At 45.3% G+C, this 24,303-nt stretch overlaps 2 protein-coding genes across 7 annotated transcripts in view; both read left to right on the top strand.

Moving 5' to 3' along the window:
• LOC103468097 (protein tyrosine phosphatase non-receptor type 7) overlaps nt 1-24,303 on the top strand; it is an 88,638-nt gene that overhangs the window by 11,433 nt on the left and 52,902 nt on the right. For 4 of the 6 annotated variants that reach the window (XM_017305571.2, XM_008414949.3, XM_081609362.1 and 1 more), the window contains 8 exons: nt 479-563; nt 635-714; nt 6,949-7,086; nt 7,165-7,350; nt 8,948-9,126; nt 11,235-11,348; nt 12,148-12,232; nt 12,378-13,026. In XM_017305571.2, coding sequence (XP_017161060.2) covers nt 479-563; nt 635-714; nt 6,949-7,086; nt 7,165-7,350; nt 8,948-9,126; nt 11,235-11,348; nt 12,148-12,232; nt 12,378-12,470 — 960 coding nt within the window. In that variant the 3' untranslated portion in view covers nt 12,471-13,026. Of the gene's footprint in view, nt 1-478; nt 564-634; nt 715-6,948; nt 7,087-7,164; nt 7,351-8,947; nt 9,127-11,234; nt 11,349-12,147; nt 12,233-12,377; nt 13,027-24,303 lie in introns of those variants that run through there. The other 2 variants (XM_081609363.1, XM_008414950.3) reach the window with 2 other exon arrangements.
• Nucleotides 14,420-22,805, top strand: LOC103468098 (ADP-ribosylation factor-like protein 8A). Its single transcript, XM_017305982.2, has 7 exons — nt 14,420-14,833; nt 16,631-16,711; nt 18,086-18,159; nt 18,353-18,446; nt 19,134-19,201; nt 19,312-19,382; nt 21,415-22,805. Exons 1-7 carry the CDS (start codon nt 14,711-14,713, stop codon nt 21,465-21,467), a joined length of 564 nt encoding a protein of 187 aa, XP_017161471.1. The 5' UTR covers nt 14,420-14,710; the 3' UTR covers nt 21,468-22,805.

Raw genomic sequence — 24,303 nt, 5'->3', positions numbered from 1 at the left:
CATTCACCTGCTGGTGAAATTGAATCACTTCAGTGCTGATGTCCTTATAGATCCATTGATACGCATCTGTTCAATCGGCTCATCCTGTTCTTAGCTGAAATGTTGTACAAGACAAGAGGAAAAGCTGCGGTTATAAAGTGGTGAGGCGAGTAAAAAAAGTTGTTCAGAAGATTTATCTCTGAGCAAAACGCTAAAAACAATCATTTCTACTGCGAAATGAACTGAGCCATAACAAACAACTTAGAAAAGATAAAAACACAAATGACATCTGGAGCAGTCAAAACATGACCAAATACCAGAATCCACTAAAATACAACATAACCCAAAATTATAGAAAGCTAAACCCAAAGTAATAAACCAAACCAAATTTGGTCCTGTCTGCTGGTTTCATGCTGGAACCAGCAGCTGGACTGTGGATGGATTACAGGAAAAACGTCAGTAAAGTTTAACGTCCAAAACGTTCTGCTTTCATCTGCAGAAGATTCCTCCGAACTTTGTGAGCGCGGCCGAGCTCGACGCTCCGGGACACATGATGAAAGACAGATACAAAACCATCCTGCCCAGTAAGAGCCTGAGCAGCAGCTCCGCTGATCTTATCTTGTCCTCCGACTCATCGCTGCGGTTTGCTTCTCAGACCCAGAGACGCGGGTGATCCTGAAGAGCCTGGAGGAAGAACCGGGTCCGGATCGATACATCAACGCCAACTATGTCAGGGTGAGAACTTTGCTTTGGTTTGAAACGTCCTGCTGTCAGAAAGTATCTGATTTACACTTAAATAAGAAGAAAAACTGCAATTAAATCTAAACTGTGACCTGAAACAGGTGAAAAGTGTGAAGAGGAAAGTTTTTACCGCGGTGGAAAACATCTCTAAGAACGAAAACGAAAACACCGATTAGGGTTTCACTTTGGTCAAAGTGGAAAATAGTTAATTTTAAATGTTAACTGTCTGTGGAATCAGTACTGATGCGATTTTTCCACTAAGCCGTTAGTTAAACTAAACTTAAACCAACTTCTCTCATGTTATCCCCTCTTGTACTGTAAAAAAGCAAATCCAAAGCTGAAAAGTTTTACAGTTTGTCATCAATAAAACAAGCCATCAACTCGACTTCATTCAAACCAACGAACTGCAGTCTGTTCATCTGCACATCGGCGCACGGCAGAGGGATTTCAGCACTTCTGAAATGAACACCGTCAGAAAATGGCCCAAAATATACGGAGAAATCAACCTACGGGTCAGAATGAACATCGAGGTAAAAACCTGCATCATCTGCATGTAAGTTTCCCATTTCTGGCCCAGGAGTTTTTTCTGCGTGATTTAAAATCTGTAATGATGAGCAGGGCAGATATTAATCATCCATCCATCCATTTTCTTACACCCTTGTCCCTCAGTGGGTCAGGAGGTGCTGGTTCCTCTCCAGCTAACGTTTCAGGCGAGAGGCGGGGTCACCTGGACAGGTGACCTGGACAGGTCGCCAGTCTGTCGCAGGGCAACACAGAGACACACAACCATCCACACACACACTCACACCTAGGGACAATTTAGAGAGGCCAATTAACCTGACAGTCATGTTTCTGGACTGTGGGAGGAAACCGGAGAACCTGGAGAAAACCCACCATGCACAGGGAGAACATGGAGACTCCATGCAGAAAGACCGGGAATCGAACCCAGAACCTTCTTGCTGCAAGGCAACAGCTCTACCCACTGCGCCACTGTGCAGCCCCTGATATTAATCATTCACCATAAAATCTGAAGACCTGCTGAGCTGCATTTTGTGACCAAACAGGGAAACAAAGATTTCATTCTGCGTAACGTCAAGAGTGAATTTTGGATTTATTGGAAGCAAATCCAGCTGAGAGGATCATCATTCTGAATTTACCAAAGTTTGTTTCTATAATCGCAGTTGTTGAGTTTTTTTCAACAAATTGATTTTAAAATTTGACTGGAGTTATTTTTTGAAAGCAGTGAAGATGACGTAGTTTGGACCAGGATGAAAGGTGAGGAAGACACGGGATTCAAAAATCTAAATCCAAAGAAGCAACAAGAAACGTCCAAGACTGTGAGACTTTGTCGTGAATCCATAATCCGCCAGTTTGGATCCGGAAACAAAAACATGACGCGAAGCCAACAGGCAGACGAGGCAACGGTTGGGACGGCTGAGACGGCATCTGACTTCAGTTCAGGCTGAAACTGTTGGGACATCAAACTTGATACATGCTCTCCTGAAACTATTTTTAATTAACACATTTATCTAAGCCAGAGGCGTCAAACTCCAGTCCTCTGCTGTCCTGCAGGTTTTAGATGGTCCACTGGTACAAAACACTGGAATGAAACGGCTTCATCACCTCCTCCGTGTGTAGATCCCTGCTAATCACCTAATTATTCTACTCAGGTGCTGCAGCAGAGGCTCATCTAAAAGTGGCAGCAGCTGCAGGAGTGAGACACCTGTGATCTACGACATCTAGTGACATAAAGTGACACTAACTTTTCTATGTGAGACCAAATTCATCCATCCCAGAGGTCCCAGTTCTCATCCTTGTGGTTCTCCTGCCTTAATCTCCAACACAATCATAATGACGCAGACAGAATATAGAGCCTGGCAGGTTGAAGTCCAAATTTAGCTGCACGGCGGCGCATTTGGTAGCTCAGCTGCACTTTTTACTTCAGCTTTTGATGCTCAGCTTTTTGATGAAATCTGAGTTTTTCGGCATGTTTTGTTCATCCTGAACTCGACTGCAGTCAAAGTTCTGTGTGATCGGATTCTGACCTCAAAGCGACCAAAGAAGAACGTAGGCGTCTGCACTCTGTTTATGGCAATAAAGATGGCCGCCGTGTCTGGATGCATGTAGGTAAAGATGGCCGCCGTTTCTAGATGGATGTAAATAAATATGGCCGCCGTGTCTGGATGGATGTAGGTAAAGATGGCCGCCGTGTCTGGATGGATGTAGGTAAAGATGGCCGCCGTGTCTGGGTGGATGTAGGTAAAGATGGCCGCCGTGTCTAGATGGATGTAGGTAAAGATGGCCGCCGTGTCTGGATGGATGTAGGTAAAGATGGCCGCCGTGTCTGGATGGATGTAGGTAAAGATGGCCGCCGTGTCTAGATGGATGTAGGTAAAGATGGCCACCGTGTCTGGATGGATGTAGGTAAAGATGGCCGCCGTTTCTAGATGGATGTAGGTAAAGATGGCCACCGTGTCTGGATGGATGTAGGTAAAGATGGCCGCCGTGTCTGGATGGATGTAGGTAAAGATGGCCGCCGTGTCTGGATGGATGTAGGAAAAGATGGCCGGTAAAGATTTTAAAGTTGTTGAGAGCGACAGCGTGGTCAGCAGGTGAAGGAAGCTGATAAAAAGCTAACAGCTAACAGCAGCAGCCTGTAGTGGAGCATTGACTGCAGCGTCTGACCCGGTTCTGTTTGGATGTGGAGTCAGACAGGAATCTGAGTCAGTGATGCGTTCACTGACTCAGACTGCTTTCCTCACTTCATTATTATCATGGTCAGACATTCTTTACGTCCAGATTCTTCTTCTGCTGCAGAATTATGATGCATGTCTCAGGTTAGTGACAGAAAAGTCGGTAGAATATAATGTAATGGTCTACTTGTCCACCTTACTCCAAATATTGAAGTTGGTTTTGTGATGTAGAGGCCAAAGGTCATGTAAATGTTACTTCCTTGAGAATCAATAAAGATAAAACTTAAAAAAACAAAGGAAAGTTGATAAAATGCGACAGAAGTTCAGAAGCTTTGAAGTGGGAAGATTGGATGTTTAGTGGGATGCAGAGATCAGAACTGGCTGTGAAAAGGTCAGATATCATCGTTAGCCTGCGGCGTGAACGTCGCCTCAGGTTGACTGATCTCTATAGGTGTGTGTGTGTGTGTGTGTGTGTGTGTGTGTGTGCGTGCGTGTGTGTGTGTGTGTGTGTGTGTGTGTGTGTGTCTCTGATGTCCAGGATGTCTCCGCCTCTCACCCAACAACCGCAGCAGATCGGCACAAACCCCCGATTACAGACGATACACGGAGAACCAACTTAATCAGAATGAAACTAATATGTGCAAAATGAGTCTGGAAGACAAAGAAACTGTTATTTTCTGGGCAAAAAGGGTCATTTTGTGCATCTTCTGCTCAAGTTAAAAGGAACAAATGTCTGCTGTTGTCAAGTTGTCTCATTATTAACGTGTCACGGCTGTTTAAGTAGGTTCAGCGACAGAGAAACGTGCTGCCTTCTGGGTGTTATTAAAGAGAAAGGAAGCTGGCTGAGTGTGTGACAGCTCCGCCACTCAGCGTGTGTGTGGGTGTGTGTGTGTGCGTGTGCGTGTGTGTGTGTGTGCGTGTGTGTGTGTGCGTGCGCGTGTGTGCGTGTGTGTGTGTGTGTGTGTTTCTAATGGCTAAGCAAGAAGAAGTTGAGGTGCAAGATGTCAGTTTGTCAACGTGGGAGTCTGACAACCAGGAAAGCCACAGGAAGTGAGGGAGGAAGTGACTTGTCCCTGACTCACCCCCTCCTCCCCTCCGCCCACGCATCCCTCACCCCGCCGCATCAGGAGTGTGTGTACTAACAGTTTTCATGAAGCTGGCACCTGCAACTCCGTCTTTTGGCTCACCTGCTCTGATAACCCGGCCGGTGACTCGTCAGTCGCCGGTTTAATGCCTGACGGTGGATTTTGAGGAGCAAAAGTGTCTTAATCATTAACTTCCTGTTTGATGGCGTCAAGGAAGTGGGCTGGTTTCAGAAGCTGAGGGGATGTAAAGAAGCTGCGGGTTGTTTGATGCAATAACCAGATGAAATGAAGACAGCAGTTTAGTTCAAATAAAAGTTACTGTGTGAAGAAATGCAGCATTTTATCAATCAAGTTTTATTTGTATAGCACATTTCAGCAGCCAGGCATTTCAAAGAGCTTTACATCATAAACACAAAGTCATGCAGCAGAGAATCAGCAATCAAAACTTTACATTTAACCATTTTAATGGTTTTTAACTTATAAATGTTTGAACAAATGACATCAAATCCATCATCAGTGGTTCCAGGTGATTTACAGCAGATGGGAAACATCAGCAGTAACCTGGAGAAGTCCTGAACATTTACGGCACGGCGGAGGAGGAGTGATGATCTGGGCTGTAAAACCTGGGACGCTTGCAGTAGCCGTGTTTCCATCAGGACGTTTCATGGCCATTTTGAGGGATCATATCAGGAAAGGTAGACGGAAAATCCAAAACAACTTCCTGGATTCAGTAAAAAGGCTTTGATGCTCCATGAGGTGATTCTGTTTTTTCTGAAAAATCGAGCCTAAATTCCCATATCGGCCGTTCCTGGTTGAATTGTTCTTTCCAGGACTGGAGTCGTTAGCCGTGTTTCCATCAACGTTTCTTACGCTCATTTTGAAGCATCGCATTAGAAACGGTCAAATTTAAAATGACCTCCTCAGTTTGGAAAAAACGTTTTTACACCCACATGAGGCAGATTTTGGTTTTTGGAAACTTGCTGAATAAGTTGTGACGTAGCGAACGTTAACCTCACACCGCTGATCAGCCGTTCCCACTGTTGGAATAAAACGAATGGATTTTTTTTCTCTTCACCAAAACCTGACAGAATAATTACAACCCGGTAAAAAGCAGCAGGTTCCTGAAAACCTCTGGTTTGTCTGAGACGGTCGGTCCAAGCTAGTCGGCTTCCTCTCCTTCCTGTTGAGTAAAGTGTGTGGTCAGAAAGCTGACACTTGGCCTAGTCAAAGTCCAGACCTTAAATTGATCAGCATGTGCAAAAGCTAACGTGTGCAAACCTCAATGCGATGAAGCAACAGTGGAGAAAGGCGACGCAGTGAGAGGCTGATGAAGTCCAGGAGAATCCGCCGCTTCTCGTCGCTTGGAAACTTCTGGAAAAACCAGTTTGGAGTCATAAATTACAGATTTTCTTCCTGCCACTAATGAAAACTGAGCTTCTTTCTTGTCCTGTTTTCATGAGCTGCGTTTGATTAGAGCCAGTTCTTGGTGTTGAAATGAAGGAAAACACCAGACGCTGCATTTCTGAACCTCAGCTACGGTCGGCTAACCGGCTTCCTCATTTTACGCAATTCCTCAGAAAGGCAGCTTGGTATGCAAAGCCTCTGGTCTGCTGCTGTCGTAATGAAACCACAGACAAAGTGAAGCTTCGCCCGTTTTTACCAACTCGTGTTTCACCTTTAGAAAGTTTCCTGGGAACCTGACAGTGTGATGTGTGCAGAACGCGACCCGGTTCTGGTGTAGAGAGATTTATTATAATCCAGCTGAACCGTCAGAGGTGCTCACCTGCTCTACTTCAGTACCGACACCTGTACGGAAAAATACTGCAGTAAAATTAAAAGTTCAGGTTGGACTGCTTTACTAAAGTAAAAGTAAAAAAGTAAGTTTTGTAATTTTCACCTTGAAGAATACAAAAGTACTTTTTAAAGTCTAAAATACTTTAAAAGTTTCATAGAAAATGCATAAATTCTTTCTTTTGCCGCCAACATGCTGTGTTTGAATAGAAACAATAATCCTTCGAACCAAATCTGAGTCCGGATCGTTGAGATTTCAGCAAACGCAGAGCGGAGCGTTCAACATGGAACGACTCTGAATCTGTTCCTGTTTGTCTCAGGCTAAACTTCCATCCCTGCTGCTTCTCCTTCTCCTCTGCTTTGGTTGCATCCGACTGAATGGTGACATACAGACACTGTAACACACTTCTTGTGACGGAGGTGGATTTTTTTCCATCGTTATTTTTGTCATGACGAGTCATAAATGTAAGAAGTAAAAAGTATAGATATTTCTCGTGTAGAGAGTAAAACTTTGTCAGAAAGATAAATGCTCGAGTGAAGTACAAACACCTGAAGAATCTACAAAGTACTTTTACATTTTTTACTTCATAACTCTGCTGCTGTTGTGTTGTTGTGAATTCGGAGTGTGAGCTGCATCAGATGGTCTGGATGTCCTGCAGGGCTACAGAGGGGCTGCCAGGGCCTTCATCGCCACCCAGGGCCCGATGCTGCACACCGTGGGAGACTTCTGGGACATGGTGTGGCAGGAGCGGAGCAGCATCATCGTCATGGTGACCAAGCTGAAGGAGAACAACGAGGTGCGGCGGTTTGTTTCTGTCTGTGGAATCGTCACCGGATCGCCCGCGGTGTTCAGCGTCTGACGTGTGTCTGCTCAGAAATGCGAGCCGTACTGGCCGCAGCCGAGGGACGGGACGAAGGTGAAGGAGGAGGACGAGGAGCGGCAGGACGAGATCCAGAGGGACCAAGACGAGGGACAGACGAGCCGCTTCGGCAGATTCCTGCTGAGAGTTAAAGACAGCCGGGAAAAAGACGGCTTCATCATCACGGATCTGCAGGTCCAGGTGGGTCCAATCTGGGAAAACACATTAAATTCATTAAAGTGTTTCTGTTCTGTACATTTCTGTCCATTTACGGAATAAAAATATGCATTTTTCCTCACTGCCTGAGGTTAAATCAAACCAAAGTTACCCAAAAAGTTTAACCAGTCATTCATTTAAAAGACACTTATCCCTGAAAATGACCAAATGTATGTAAACTTCTTATCACTCAGTTTTCTAACATTCAGCAAATAGAAAAAAAAAGTGATTCTCGCTCAGATAAAACAAGAAAAGTTTGGTCCGATTTAACTTCAGCCAGTGAGGAAAGAATGTGTAAATATCTGGTTTCACCTGTGGAGATGATTCATTTCAGATCCGGTTCATGTTTGTAGCTTCATCAGCTGGTCTGAACCCTGGCTGGTCAGGATGCTGGTCAACCCTGGCTGGTCAGGATGCTGGTCAACCCTGGCTGGTCAGGATGCTGGTCAACCCTGGCTGGTCAGGATGCTGGTCAACCCTGGCTGGTCAGGATGCTGGTCTGAACCCTGGCTGGTCAGGATGCTGGTCAACCCTGGCTGGTCAGGATGCTGGTCAACCCTGGCTGGTCAGGATGCTGGTCTGAACCCTGGCTGGTCAGGATGCTGGTCAACCCTGGCTGGTCAGGATGCTGGTCTGAACCCTGGCTGGTCAGGACGCTGGTCAACCCTGGCTGGTCAGGATGCTGGTCTGAACCCTGGCTGGTCAGGATGCTGGTCAACCCTGGCTGGTCAGGATGCTGGTCAACCCTGGCTGGTCAGGATGCTGGTCTGAACCCTGACTGGTCAGGATGCTGGTCAACCCTGGCTGGTCAGGATGCTGGTCAACCCTGACTGGTCAGGATGCTGGTCAACCCTGGCTGGTCAGGATGCTGGTCTGAACCCTGACTGGTCAGGATGCTGGTCAACCCTGACTGGTCAGGATGCTGGTCAACCCTGGCTGGTCAGGATGCTGGTCAACCCTGACCAGATGTCTAAACTTTTAAAACAAACTGCAGCTGAAATGAAAACAGGAAGCAAAGTTCAGATGAACTCCGTGTTTCTGGAGCTCCATCATGGTCTCTGGTCATTACAGATTTTATTTTGGTCACATTTTTTATGCTCTTGTAAAACGTTCAGTGAATTCTGTCTTTCTAGTTCTGGTGTTTGTTAAGGTCAAATTTATTTATTTATTTAAAAACGGGTTTAAAACCGCTGCACAAAAACAACAACAATAAAATAAGTTGATGAAAAGAGAAAAATTATAATGCAAAAGAATAATAGGAATAACAATAAGCAAATAAAATAAAAGTAAAACATCACAACAGAAAAGCTACAGTATCATTTAAAAGCCTACGAATAAATTAAGTTTTAAGGAGCCATTTAAAATGGGCTGATTCCTCTAGCAGCCTCTAGGTGTCGCTGTTTCCCAGGTCAGATCTCTGATTTCATGTTTTAGTTCCTGATCCTCAGTTTCTATCACTGAAACCTTTCAGTAAATAAATAAACGTGTAAAACTTTCCCTCTTTACAGCTTTCAAAGACTGTTGATGCTCCGGAAGCTCCATGTTTGTTCATCGTCTCTGTCATCTTCACCTTCGTTTTCAGCTGAACTCTGAGCGCCGTCCGGTCAGACACTACTGGTTCAGCTCCTGGCCCGACCACCACATCCCAGAATGCATTGCTTCTCTGCTGAAGCTGGTGGAGGAGGTGGAGACGCAGAGGAAGTCCCTGCAGCCAATCACAGACGCCGTTCCGGGTCACGGACCAATCATTGTCCACTGCAGGTTGGTGTTTATGAAAAAACAGCTTAAACCCCCAGGTTACTGCAACACAAACACATTTCAGCTTCTGCTCACCAGTAATTTAAGGAACGTTTTAAAATGCTGAAGAACAAACGGTTAATTTGCAAACTCACAGTTGAAGAGAAAAGACACTAACAACCAGCTGCAGACGTTGATCCCAACCAGAAAGACATTTTCACTTCGCTTTGCTTCCAGATCTGCATCGATTCTAAACCCCACAGGATCTAAAGCTTTAGTTTTACTGGTCAGGCTGTTAGTTTCAGTCTTTCCAGTCCACAGGAGGATTGGAACAGCCTGACCATGCAGGACGGACAGCAGAAAACTGGACTCCTTCACATTTTCTCCTGACGTTGGTGGATTTTTGGCAGCAGCAGGTTTAAGAAGATCAGCTTTAAATGGGGCCAAAATGAACCTCTTCATTTATAAAACAGCATCATAAAGTTTATTCACAGCAAATATTTATCCCATCATCTGAACACGATGACCAGGCGCCAACAGATCAGACTAAACACTGAAACCAATCTGAGGTCCCTGATGGGACAAACCTGGATCTCCTTTAACCAGCAGAAAAAACTGTTAAAACTGAACCTTTTGTCAGATAAACTGTGTTTTCAGCAGAGAAACCAGCCTGGAATGTCTCAGACCAGAGCGGCGAATGCGTTGAACCCGACTTCCTGTCGGAGCGCGGCGGCTGAGTGCCGCAGCCTGGAGGCAGATAAACTGCTGCGGTGTGAAAATGACCCATAATGGTGGCATTTCTGCCCAACCTAACCTTAAAACTTCATTCACACCAACCTTCAAAGGCCAACTCTAAAAACTAGGTCTACCACACTGAGACCTGGCTTCAGCAGTGGCGCCCCCAAGGGGTGGCCGAGGGAGCTGCGGCTCCGTCTGGGAGGTTCCTGGCACCTCTGGCTCCTCCAGCGAATCATCACCTCATTTAATAAATACATACTAATTCAACAATCTGCAGGCATCTCCTTCAATCAAGACATGAGTGGGAACCGGGCCCAATGAGACGTTTCGGTCTTTAGAGGGAAAAACACCACAGATTGACCTAAAAGGGCAAAAGTACAATAATATGTTTTCCTGTCTTCATGAAGACTTTACATTGACTTCCATTTACCTTCCATTAATTCCTACAGCCTAACACCTTACCCTGCACCAACCCTGTTTACCCTTACCCTGTTTTTGGGGGTTCAAAAGAACCCCCAAAAACAATTATTAGATGTAATTACTTATTTATGATAAATAATAATTTATTATGATTAAAACAGACCCTACAGAAATAAAAACTAAGAAAGTTCAAATGGCACTAATTGTGCCAAAATGGCTCATTTGGAAGGTCCGCCTAGATTTTTATCTAGTAGCACCTCTCTAAAACTCATATAATTAACTTTTTTTTCATGAAACTTGGCACAGTAAAAGGTCAGATTGTGTACTGTTGTTTACTTCTTTTTTTGGCTTTCACTGCATGTTTTGAAAGGAGCATTCATAGATTGAAGTGGTTTTTTTTAGGCGGAAATTGATTTTTTTCTTAATTTCTGCTGTTTATCATATTAATACACTTTCCTCAGTAACAGGCAGGGTGGTTTTTAGAGCTGTAACATGTTCTCTAGGGTCTTGCCTTTGTTTTGATACCAAAACAATTAAAATAAACTATTTAGTTCTTGAGATACATTCAATTCATTTTGGGCATGTTATTTTCAGCCATATTGCTCAAAAGGAGGCCTGGAGTCGGAGAGGTTAACCCAAAACATCACTTCCTCTTTGGGGCCCCATGAGGAGCAGTCGGTCCTCACAACGTAGTATTTATGGGGAAAACGGGCCTTACCAGATCAGAAATGGTTAAATCGCAGTTTCAGCTACAGTACATTCAGACATTAGAGGAATCCTGAAATCCAGGGATGAACCGGTTTCAAACTGGATCTTAAACTCTTTGTGACCAGCAGCCTGTCAGTGAGACGGTTTGATCCGGTGAACCCAGGACAGTTTGACAGACAGGAAAGAGGATTTTGGCTCCAGCCCTTTTCCTGGAACCGTGTTCTTGCAGTGAAACTCTAAGGCCTGCTCTGGCGTTGTGTCCCCAGCGCAGGCATCGGGCGGACGGGTTGCTTCATAGCCAGCAGCATCTGCTGCCAGCAGCTCAGAGAAACCGGACACGTGGACATTCTGGAGACGGTTTGTCAGCTGCGACTCGACAGGTGAGGTCGTCTGAAGGTGATTTCGTTTGGATGTTTGTACACGTCGCTGCTGGAGAACGTTGTTCAAATGTCTGCAAAGAGGGAATATTTCCTGTCTTTATGCTGTAGTTCTCTCTGACCCGTTTGGGTGACTGACGGTGTCCCGTTCTCTGTTTCTCCACCTGCTGCTGGAGACCTGACCACAGGTTCTCAGTGGGGTCCAGATCATGAGAAGTCCAAAAGCAATTCGCCAACCTGTAGCCTCATGAAATCAGGAGATCGTCACTAAACTGATGATCTTTGGAGAAGTTTCTCTTGGAGGATCTTCTCTTTCCCTTCCCTTGGAAAGCACACCTGATTGGATCAGGACGCTTCAGGGATCACACAGGTCCTCACAGCTTTCCTTCCAGATGCTCCAGCCAATCAGGAGATGGCTCCATCTGAGACACAAAGCTGAGGCCCATCCCTGAACTTCCTGTAGTGCTAATCCGCTAGTGCGCTAACACTGGAGCTAAATTTTCATTTAGCGTGTTAGCATGTTCGCTAAGCGTGAGAGCATTTAGTGCACTTACCTCCTTCTGAATTAGTTTTTCTAAATTCTAAAATGCTGGTTTCATTTCAAATAACAACTGAAAACAAATTTGTTTAAAACTGCTTTACTCTGCCAGGCTCTCCTTATCAGGGACCGGTTCTGGTGCTTCATGGACCCGTCTTGGACACTGAAGTTCTTTTGCATAAAGTTAAAAACAAACTGTGTTGTTGTCCCAACGTTAAACGGCAGAACCTTCGTGTAAAGGTTCTCCTCCTCTGTCCTGTGCAGGGGTGGGATGATCCAGACCACCGAGCAGTACCAGTTCCTGTACTCTACGCTGGCCCAGTACAGCCGCCAGCTGCAGCAGAACCAGGTACAGAACCTCACACAGCCGAGCCTAGAACCTTTTTTAGAGGAGTCAGTCAGACCCACCTGCTGCCAAGTTCAACAAAGTTTAACACGACTTTCTGCGTCTCAGTGGAAGAACTGCCAGTTTAACCGTGTTTTCTCCCCATCAGGACCAGAACCAGACCAACACAGACTCACAGAACCAGCAGACCCCTGAGGACCAGGCCAGCGTTCGGCTGCAGAACCTTCGACTGCAGAACTGAGAAAAAACAGAACCCACAGAACCACAACGCCCTCAAAGAAATCTGAGGAAGGCAGCACAGCAGAACCAGGAGAACCGGGAGAACCAGGAGAACCAGGAGAACCAGGAGAACCGAACGGCCTCAGCAGCAGCAGACGGGACTGAAAGGAAACCGGATCCATCAGGGCAACACAGCAGAACCAGAACTGGATCTTCTGTTTGGCTCTGAAAGTATGGAGAACCCAAAGAACCAAAATGTTCATCCTGGACCGGAAAGAGAAAAATTAGATTATTAAAATGAAATAAATGTATTGTTTACATGTTTGTTTCTCAGAGATGAGCAGAGCTGAACCCGACCATCAGGTTCTGTTCAGTCAACGACTAAATCTCCACGGTTCATAAAGTTAGTTCAAAAATAGGAACTTTTGGTTTGAACTGGAAGCTTTAATGAAACAAAGTCTGAAAACTTGCTTCAGATTATTTTCTGGTTATTTGCTGTCTGTGGGTTGTTTTTATTTTTATATCAGAAATGTATAAATTTAGGTTTGTTTTAAATTAAAAATATTTGTGCTTCTTGATGTTTCTGAACAAAAAGCGTTTTGTTGACGGATAAGCAGGAGGTGCAGTACCACTAATGAACACTAGATGTCAACAGCAACACATCCTATGTGACCAGATTCCTAAACAGGAAGCTGGTCGACTGCAGTTGTCGTCACAGTTTAAGCAGAAACCAGCAGGGACTACTTATTGCAATACTTGGGAAGCTGTTAAATACATGTCAATAATAGATTTTTCTGGTTTTTGTTACATGGGACCCATCAACCGGATACTCCAGCTTCCTCCCGCTGTCCACAAACATGACTGTTCAGTCAAACTCGAGGCCTGGGGGCCAAATCCGGCACCCAAGGGCCTCATGTGGCCCTTTGGTGCCAACCATCAAGATAACACTGTGCTTAAGTATTATTTAATCAATCAAATCAAAGCAGTTTTTATTTCCTGTCAGATTTCATCAATCAGTCCCTCCAGTTTCTTGCAAATTATCGTGGAAGTTCACATAAAAATCAACAAATTCCTGCACATTTTTGTACTAATGCGTAACTGTGAGTTTACTGCAGGTTTTTCCACAAAAATGGTCACAAACATTTGGGTTCAAGAGATGCTAACGGCTGTCTCAACCTTAATAGATGTCAGATCATAGTCCACTATTCATACCGTCATACATAAACACAAATATCGTAAATGTTTTTAAATTAGCACCACAAACAGTTTTTTTTAAAAATCACAAAAACAATCTCGTAATCCTGGAGGGATTCAATATTATTTAATTTTAAGAATTCATTAATATCATAACGGGTTTTATCGATACATTCTGGCACAACCGGCCCTGTTCTTGATTTGGGCCAAAACAAAAATGAGTTTGAACCTCTGCTCTAAATTATCCTTCTTGTCTCTGTGGCAACTTGTCCAAGGTGAAACACAATGGATGGATGATTTCATGACACCACAACCTGAAGAAGTCCAAACCCCACCTCACCATTTTAAAATGCGAAACATATCCTATTTAATGATGTTCTAATGGGGAACAATGGGAACTAAAACTACAACTTCTGTGTTAAGATGGACCCAGACTGTAAATAGAAAACATTAGATGATGGTCAGAACCATGCAGTGAACCAACAGAGGTCAGTGTTTTAGAACTCGGTCTATGTTTTCTGCTTCTGCCTCGTCTTTGCTCTGCTCTCCTCTGCCTCCTCCAACAACCCCACCCAAACCGGAAATGCTGCCCACGTTTTATTTACCCGTTCATTTGAAATCACCAAAAAGGCAAAATAGTGAGTATTATGTTTTATAATCGGCACATTATGATTACATTAATTGATTTAATAACTAAGACCATTATGTTTGAATATAAAAATTGTATTTTATTGTAAGTTTTGACACAATTGATTTTCTTTGTGTTTTATTCTGAAGGGCTCCGCCGGATGTGTTCGTGTGCGTTGGTTCCTCCTTGTCGGCGCTAGCAGGAAAAGGCGCAGCTAGTAAACAGCAGAGAAAAGCCACTCGGTGGGTTTTAAAGCAGTAAAACACCGAGCCACCGGAGCTCCAGAGTGACTGTGAGGCTGCTTGGCTCTGTGGCTCTCCCTGTTACCGTCTGCGGGTGTCTCAGCGGCTGTCAGCGGCAGAGAAAGCGGAGCGTCGGGCCGGGCAGCCAGTTAGCAGCTAACCGAGCAGCAGAGCAGCTGAAGCGGACGGAGCGCAGAGATGATCGCGCTGATCAACAAACTCCTGGACTGGTTCAAGGCTCTGTTCTGGAAGGAGGAGATGGAGCTGACCCTGGTGGGGTTGCAGTACTCCGGGAAGACCACCTTTGTGAATGTAATAGCGGTGAGTGTTGCTGGATGCGGCGGCGTCCATTGTTGTCCTGCAGCGGTGAGGTCAGCTGGAGGCAGGCGGGGTGGAGTCCAGCAGGTCGGGGTCCGGGGGTTCCGGGGGTTCCTCCAGCTCCAGGTGGATCTGGGTGGAGTCCAGCAGGTCGGGGTCCGGCGGTTCCTCCAGCTCCAGGTGGATCTGGGTGGAGTCCAGCAGGTCGGGGTCCGGCGGTTCCCCCAGCTCCAGGTGGATCTGGGTGGAGTCCAGCAGGTCGGGGTCCGGGGGTTCCGGCGGTTCCTCCAGCTCCAGGTGGATCTGGGTGGAGTCCAGCAGGTCGGGGTCCGGCGGTTCCTCCAGCTCCAGGTGGATCTGGGTGGAGTCCAGCAGGTCGGGTTCCGGGGGTTCCGGCGGTTCCTCCACCTCCAGGTGGATCTGGGTGGAGTCCAGCAGGTCGGGGTCCGGTGGTTCCTCCAGCTCCAGGTGGATCTGGGTGGAGTCCAGCAGGTCGGGGTCCGGGGGTCCCTCCAGCTCCAGGTGGATCTGGGTGGAGTCCAGCAGGTCGGGGTCCGGGGGTCCCTCCAGCTCCAGGTGGATCTGGGTGGAGTCCAGCAGGTCGGGGGTCCGGCGGTTCCTCCAGCTCCAGGTGGATCTGGGTGGATCCATCCCGTCTGGTTCCGCTGAAGGGAAAGAGGAATGATGTTGCAGAAGCATCTGGGAACATCTGGAGGCCGCCGGGCTGCTGCTGGGTCAAACAGCCCAGGATTTATGTGCAATGAAAAATCAGAAAACTTTAAAATCCTACATTTACAGCCATTTGCATTTATTTAGTATTTACTCCCCTTTCAGACTCATTCTGAAATATGTGGCGATGATATTTGCTCCATCATGAAATAACTGCTAACTTTTTCTTAAAATGTTACAATTTACAATCAGGTCAGATGAAACTATCTAGAACCCGTCTGACAGCAGGAGGTAGGCAGAAACAGACCTGTGCAATAAGCAATTAATCGCATGATAAATTAAAAGAAGCTCATTAATTGACCATTTTTGCAAGAACACATTCTCAAAAATCAGTAAACTTTAGTTTCTAACCAACATTTAACACTGAAATTAAAAGGTTTTATAAACATCCAAAATAAATAAACAAAACAAATATAGTGAATTATGAAGTCATGGAAAATAAAGGTCTATCAGACTGAAGACTTTTATCATGCAGTTTGTGGTAAAAAGAGAAAAACAATAAATCATGCAAACTGTTTTAGTTTATCAGGCTATTTAATTGATTTATTGCTTATTGTGACAGGCCCACAACCATATTAACCATATTCCATATTAACGGAAAGTTTAGTGGAAGGAAAAACACAAGCCAGAGCTTCATAGAGAAGTATCCAGAGTCAGAGCAGCCTTAGCAGTCTCAGGTAGTGTTGCACCAATTTATCGGCCAGCCAGTCAGTCGGCTCAGATTTCCTCGGTGTAGTGAGATCGGTTATCGGCCGATGCGTCCATATGAAGCCGATCTTATCCACTGATCTGACCTGCGTCAGCAAAGGTCCAAACTCAGCCAGTGGGGGTAACAATAGTCACCTGACTGCTGCCAACTCAGAGACCTTTTCTATATTTAGCAACATTTCAGTCAAAAAGCATCAATCAGCAGGTCAGACTTTTAAAGATCGGCCAGAAAACTGGATCGGTTCACTGCTAGTGTCAGCTGTTTGACCTGAAAACATGGTGTGTGTGTGTGTGTGTGTGTGTGTGTGTGTGTGTGTGTGTGTTGTGTGTGTGTGTGTGTGTGTGTGTGTGTGTGTGTTTCAGTCGGGTCAGTTCAGCGAAGACATGATTCCTACGGTGGGCTTCAACATGAGGAAGATCACCAAGGGCAACGTCACCATCAAGGTTGGTAGTTTGATTCCCTGCGTCGCTCTGTCTTGTCTTGTCTTGTCTTGTCTTGTTCTTGTCTTGTCCTGCTCTGTCCTGTCCTGTCCTGTGTTGTCCTGTCCTGTCCTGTCCTGTCCTGCTCTGTCTTTCTTCTTCTTCTTCTTGTCGGTTTTATGGCGGTTGGCAACAAACTGTTAGTAGCATTACCGCCACTTACTGGTATGGAATGTGGTTCGTGATGGTCTAAATATTTATCCTCATCTATTTATACAAATATTCTACCATAAATTCTATCTAAACATACATTCACACTTAAACATTCATACTGGTGCACAACCTTTTATATCATGCCTTCACTCACAAATACACTTCCTATAATTAAATTCTATGAAATAATTTAGTTTTCTTAAGAAATCGAATAATTATTTGTATGTTTACTCCCTAAATTGTTTCTCAATATATCTAATAAATTAACTTTCTCCTTAATACTTTAAACTCTCTCTTCGTATATCTGCTCTCTATTTCATATTTATGGCATTCTAATATAACGTGCTCTATGGTTTCATATTTATCACAATAATCACATTTACCAGTTTTATGTTTTTGAATTTTAAAAAGTGTATAATTAAGTCCTGAATGTCCAAATCTTAACCTTATCACTCTTTCCTCTTTTCTATTTCTTCTTCCATTTCTTGTTTCTCCTACATCTGAATTTTATAAAACCATCTTCCTGTCTTTTCCTCATCCCACCTTTTTTGCCAAACCTTCATCAGTTTCTCTTTAACAACACTTTGTTCTTCAGATTTACTTATTTTAACTATGAAGCTAATAGGATGTTTAATTTCCCTCTTTGCCATTTTATCTGCCCTCTGGTTTCCATCTGCTCCAATATGCACTGGAACACAAATATAACCATCAAACCATGTTTTGTATTCTGTCCTGTCCTTTCCTGCTCTGCTCTGTCCTTTCCTGCTCTGTCCTGTCCTTTCCTGCTCTGTCCTGTCCTTTCCTGCTCTGTCCTTTCCTGTCCTTTCTTGTCCTGTCCTGCTCTGTCCTGTCCTTTCCTGCTCTGTCCTTTCCTGTCCTTTCTTGTCCTGTCCTGCTCTGTCCTTTCCTGTCCTTTCTTGTCCTGTCCTGCTCTGTCCTGTCCTTTCCTGCTCTGTCCTTTCCTTTCCTTTCCTGCTCTGCTCTGTCCTGTCCTGTCCTGTCCTGCTCTGCTCTGTCCTGTCCTGTCCTGTCCTGTCCTGTCCTGCTCTGCTCTGTCCTTTCCTTTCCTGTCCTGTCCTGTCCTTTCCTGCTCTGTCCTGTCCTGTCCTGCTCTGTCCTGTCCTGTCCTGTCCTGTCTTTTCCTGTCCTGTCCTCTCATGTCCGTCTCTTTGTCTCTGTCTCCAGCTGTGGGACATCGGTGGCCAGCCTCGCTTCAGGAGCATGTGGGAGCGCTACTGCCGGGGCGTCAGCGCCATCGTGTAAGTTCGGCGGCGGCTCGGGGCGGCAGGGCGGGGAGGGTGAAATTCATGTTTTCATTTTGTGCAGATTTATGGTCGTTTCTTCAGTTCGGATCTTTTCAGGATTAACTCATCGTTAGGAGGCAGTTGGAGTGGCGGCTGTCTGGATTCCTCCTGTCTTCAGTTTGTGACGTTTGCTCTGGTTCTGCTGCAGCTACATGGTGGACGCAGCCGATCCAGAGAAGATCGAAGCCTCCAAGAACGAACTGCACAACCTGCTGGACAAGCCGCAGCTGCAGGGGATTCCTGTGAGAAAACACGACGCAGACAGAGCTGAGCTCAGAGAAACGGGCCGGCGCCGACCCGGCTGCTCCGATCACACGGGTCAAACTCAAGGCCCGGGGGCCAGATCCGGCCCGCCACAGCTTCTTATGCGGCCCTGCGGGCTCAGAGGGACGCGTAGAACGAGCGATTTAACCTGACAGTCGTTAAATCTAATTTCATAAATCTCAGTTCATCGATTCTACGATTTTTGGAAGTTCATTCAAAATCAACAGTTGCTCCTTTTCTTTCTCGCTAAAACTAAATTGTGAGTTTATTGGAAATTTTCCTCAGAAATGTTGCGGTCGGCGCCGTCCAGACTATTTGGCTTAGGGGCCAAAAATATAAAGCTTAATGAACTCCAGCGGCACAAAGTTTTTATATTTTTATTATCATTATTTTTGCAAAAACAATTTTTTATGCTTACCTGATGAATGAATTTAAACTAAAAACTGTAAACAAGCAAAATGTGAATCGTTGGTTTGAAACTGAATTTGGTTTTATTCTCTGACAGAATCATCAGAACTACAAGAAATAAAAACGACAGGCTGCCTCCCTCTGGCCCACATGCTGATGGGAAAACGCTGAATGCTTTCTACCTGCATGCTCTGGTTCTGGTTCTGGTTCTGGTTCTGGTTCTGCTGCCTCCAACCCGTCCTCCTCTCTGTCCTCAGGTTCTGGTTCTGGGCAACAAGCGGGACCTGCCAGGCGCTCTGGATGAGAAGGAGCTCATAGAGAGGATGTAAGTTCTGACCCGGTTCTGACCCGGTGGGGCCCCCGGGGTCCGGTTGGAGCTCCGGGTTCTGCTGTTCTGCTGCCGGTTTCAGTGTTTTGGGTCGTTGTTGTGTTCAGGAACCTGTCGGCCATCCAGGACAGAGAGATCTGCTGCTACTCCATTTCCTGCAAGGAGAAAGACAACATTGGTAAACACACACACACACACACACACACACACACACACACACACACACACACACACACACACACACACACACACACGTTTATCTACACTGGATGAAAAATGCAATGATAACTTTTAAATGTACACAAACCAACTATTATTGTTCAGCACTGGATGAAAAGCAATGCAGCAAAATGAAATGAAATCTGTTTGATTTTATTCTGGCGGCTCTGGGAAGAGACAGGAAGTTTGTGGGAATTTCCTGGGAGCTGATTGGTTGAGCAGATTGGAGGCCGACCAATCGTGGTTTAGGTCTGAGTAGAAACACAGTAAAGTTTAAATAATACTAAAATAAGTAATTGCAACATGTATTTATTAGATTAACATTTTTTAAAGGTATTTATAAATGATTTAATCATTTGTACATTAATTCTTTGTTTATTTTTAAATTCCTAATTTTTTATTCCTCAATTTTCATCACTAAAATAAAATAATGGTTTTATTTGATCATTTATTGATTTTCTTTCTTTTTTAAACTCTTTTTTATTTATTTTTTTTATTTTATGTATTTTTTTCATCATTAATCAATTGTTTTTTCCAGTTCTATATTTTATTCTATAGTTATTTAACTAGGCATAGTTTAATTTCTCATCAATTTATTTATTTTCTCATTTATTTTCGGCTTTATTGTTAATAATATTAACTTTTTTATGCATAGTTTTATTTCATCATTAATTTATTTATTTCCCCATTTATTTTATATTTTATTTTTGTTTACTCATCTATTAATTAAATTGATTTATTTTACATTTTTCTAATACATTTATTTATTATTTTATAACTGAAATATTTTTTATTTATTTGTTTTCAGTATATTTTTTTATTGTCTTTATTTACAGTTTTTTTTTTATTTATTGTGAATTTTGCCAGCGTCAGTCCTCCATATTTTCCTCAGTTTCACATTGTTTGGGTCGCCGTGTGAAACCACATTTGACCTTTGACCCTGCTGCCTCCTGATTGGCTCAAACAGCCAGTGGTTTTGAACCCGACCTGTTTTCTTCCTCCTGCAGCTCTTATGTTGGGTTAATAACCAACGAGGCGGTTTCTGCAGTCAGCACCTTTGTTGGACGCTCAGGTTATCTGATTGGTGCACCTGCAGGAGGCGGGGCACCTGGAGGCCACGTCGCCATGGCTACAGCCCCACCGCGCAGCAATGCTGCTGCCATCGCTTCAACTGACTTTCAAAATAATGTTCCAGGCAGTGCCGCCTAAAAGCTTAGCTGTTCTGATCCTAAAGCACTAATCCTGAACATTAGTCCAGCTAACGCTAAAGCGCTACACCAGCATAGTAATCGGCGGAAGCTAAAGTGCTAATTTCAGAAACAGAGCTGCTGCGTAAACACTCTTCACCCACTTCAAAATAAGAGCCTGAATATAAATTCCTTAATAAATTCTCAACAGTCAATAACAAAAACATCGACAATCAACTGAAAGTTTACAAAACAGCCGAGTAAATCGGCGCCTCAGAGTTTATCCAGGGGAAGCTAAGTGCGCTAAATGCTTTCAACGTTAGCTAAAGTACTCCGTGAAAAATTAGCTCTGCTGTTAGCGCATTAGCAGAAGTGTGCAGCATCAGGAAATGCAGCTGCAGCACTTCCAGGTGTGTGTCGTCCCGCCCCCGTCATTTCTGTCCAATAGGAGCGCTGATCTTCACCCATGTGACTTTGTTTACATATTTTAATCCGCTTTCAAGAAGCTCCATGTGAAACCGAACAGAGAAACTAAAGTCTGGTTCTGGTCCGGACCAAAGAACCTTTTGGTGTGAATTCATCCTAAATCTGCTTCCTGCAGGTTTCGTTGGTGTTTGAGGTGAAAACATTATAGAATAATATTTTAATAACCATATTTGCTCCGGTCATATTGTTTGTAAACACGTGGCTCAGTGATGCGCACCGAGTTCTGAATGAAGCGTTTCAGGCGCTTTGAAGGATTTTTGCTCATCGGTCAGATTGAATTGTCCAGCGTCGCCCTGACCTCCAGCTCTGTGTCTGCAGACATCACCCTGCAGTGGCTGATCCAACACTCCAGGACCAAGAGGAGTTCCTGAGGGACGACCCGACCCGAACGGGCCACGCCCACCAGCCCTGACCCCGCCCCTCCCCTCCCTCCTGTCTCCTCATGACCTCACCCTCAGCTCCAGGTGACCCCTGCCCTCCAACAGTTCATGTTGAGGCTGCTGGTTCTACTCCAGGAAAGTCTTTTAAAAAACACTTTAATCCAGAACCAACTTTTCCCAGTTTTTCAGTTTAATCAGAACCAAATGAAACTGATGTTTCTCCTCCTGTAATGGCTTTGATCCGCCTCCATCCAGGATGGATCCGGGTCAAACTTTCACCGAGACGCGGAGCCGGAGCCCAGGTCACGGTTAAAACTGCTGCGTATCCGTGGAAACGCCCACGGGTCACCGCGGCGTCCTGCTGCACGCTTCAGAGGAGAGTTAAGGTTTTAGCCGGTTTACGACATGATGCTGCGATCGGACCAAACGGGTCCGTGTGGGCGCGGCGCGTCCCGCACATCCAACATGGCCGACGCCAGAGTTGGGAAATTGGAGCATCAACCAATCAGAGAGACTCCGTTACGTGACGCAGTGTCACTCAGCGCCGATCCGGGTCAGCAGGTCGTCACCCGGAGGCGAGACCAGAATACGGACCGCCGGCGCCCAGCTGGGCTGATGACCTCACAGACCCACATCGTCTCTGGGTGACACGCGCTCAGCGTTTCATCGTGCGCAGAGACCGGAGACGCAGCGATCGGTGAAACCGTCAGTTAGACGATCGATCAGACAGATTCCGCAGAACCAGAACCGTCGGCCCGGTTTTAACCTCCACGTTGGCAGCCATGTTGGATCAGAATCTAAAAACCCTTTTAACAACCTGAACCCAAACCGTCCTCTCCTCCCTTACCTTCCTCCATCTTCATCCCTCCATTCTCCACCTCCATCGTCTTGAGAAGCCCGTCTCCCCCGTCCTCCTGTCCTCCTCTGTCCTCCTGTCCTCCTGTCCCCCCGTCCTCCTGCTCGTCCTCCTGTCCGTTTTGGTTCTGCTTTCCGCCGTCTCTTCCTCCCGCTCAGCGAAGCGTTCAAACCTTTTTATTGCACTGTTGTTTTTGGTTTTGTAAGATACTAATAAGAAGAATAATGTCAATAATCTACTGGTGCCCTGACCCGATGTGTGGTACTCTACCTGAAGGACAAACGTTTTTGTTTCTGTCTGGAATTAGATTTTTATTCATGTTTGTTTTATATTATTGTTGTTTTTTTATTGTTTAATGATTCGTCAGTGTTTCTGATTGGACCAGCGGTGTCATGTGATCTCATGAAACATCTGCATCATGTTGAACTAAATGAAGCATTATAATCACGTATTAAATTTTTAATTTAAACTCACACTGAGACTAAATATCTTTTTTTATTTCTTCCTTCTTCTCCACATCAAATCCAGCAGAAACATTTTCTCTGAAATATTTAATAAAATCCTCTCCAGATGAGTGAAAAACACTGAATGTGTAGAAACTGAAACATTCAGTCATCGTGATTAAATCCGTCCTCAGAACAAACATCCACCAGAGTTTCCAGCTGTGCTGTTGGAGTCGGCCGAGCAGAGACCTCCCCAGCACGTGCAACACGTCCGCCTGGGATTCGAACTCTTCTCATGTGGCAGAATAATTTACTGGTTATTGTGAGTTTTGTTACTAAAACAGGGACTTTAAATACTGCAGCATTGTGACACAGATGTTCAGATCAGGCTGAGAGCAAAATGAGGAAGATTCTTCAGAGTAAAACGTGATGAAGCTGCAACATCAACATTCAGTGCAACTTTAAATACTTTAGGTCATTTATGAAGAGGAAGGGAGAGGAACTCGGTTTAAGTTGCTTCTTGATGGTGTTTAAGGTTGAAATCCAGAAAAGATTTGGGAATCATTCAGGTTTGCTCCCTGATGAACCTCCAGGCTTCCAACCCGGAAACCTTCAGGATAAACATGAAGAAGATGTTCTAGTTTCTGATCCTTCAGTTGTGAGACTTTCCTCAGGTGAGTTTGTCCAGCTCCTCTGCAGGTCTGCAACTAAAACGAGGCAACGTGTTGCCGGATGTCGTGGTCAACATGTTGCCGGACGTCGTGGTCAACGTGTTGCCGGACGTCGTGGTCAACATGTCGGCGGACGTCGTGGTCAACATGTCGGCGGACGTCGTGGTCAACGTGTTGCCGGACGTCGTGGTCAACGTGTTGCCGGACGTCGTGGTCAACGTGTTGCCGGACGTCGTGGTCAACGTGTTGCCGGACGTCGTGGTCAACGTGTTGCCGGACGTCGTGGTCAACGTGTTGCCGGACGTCGTGGTCAACGTGTTGCCGGACGTCGTGGTCAACATGTCGGCGGACGTCGTGGTCAACGTGTTGCCGGACGTCGTGGTCAACGTGTTGCCGGACGTCGTGGTCAACATGTTGCCGGACGTCGTGGTCAACATGTCGGCGGACGTCGTGGTCAACATGTCGGCGGACGTCGTGGTCAACGTGTTGCCGGACGTCGTGGTCAACATGCTGCCGCTGCTTTTGGACAGAAACAGCTGCAGGTTGTAGCAGCAAACAGACGTTTCAGCAAAACACCAGGAGGTGAGAAATGAGCTTAACTGCTGCTGGGCTTCAAGTTATGAATCATTTCTGTTAAAGTCCATCGTTCTACAGAGAAACAATTTAATATGTTTTTATTTATTATCTCCACTCAGACTCACTTCCTGTTAACATTTTGCTGCTTTCAGCAGCTGAGCTGCAGTTCTGCTGGAGAGGCAGCAGGGGGCAGCACGCTCACTATGAGAGATCCTGGTGTGTGTGTGTGTGTGTGTGTGTGTGTGTGTGTGTGTGCGCGCTGAGCAGCAGCAGAGCCAGCA

The sequence above is a fragment of the Poecilia reticulata genome, chromosome 7 (genome assembly GCF_904066995.2).
Source record: "Poecilia reticulata chromosome 7, P_reticulata-male-v2, whole genome shotgun sequence".
Lineage (NCBI taxonomy): Eukaryota > Metazoa > Chordata > Actinopteri > Cyprinodontiformes > Poeciliidae > Poecilia > Poecilia reticulata.
This window is presented reverse-complemented; position numbering and strand designations above follow the sequence as displayed.

Coding starts and splice junctions, on each gene's coding strand:
- LOC103468098 (XM_017305982.2), top strand. CDS start 14,711: ATGATCGCGCTGATCAACAAACTCCTGGACTGGTTCAAGGCTCTGTTC. Junction 18,160..18,352: donor CGGGGCGTCAGCGCCATCGT/GTAAGTTCGGCG, acceptor GTTCTGCTGCAG/CTACATGGTGGACGCAGCCG. Junction 19,383..21,414: donor CAAGGAGAAAGACAACATTG/GTAAACACACAC, acceptor CTGTGTCTGCAG/ACATCACCCTGCAGTGGCTG.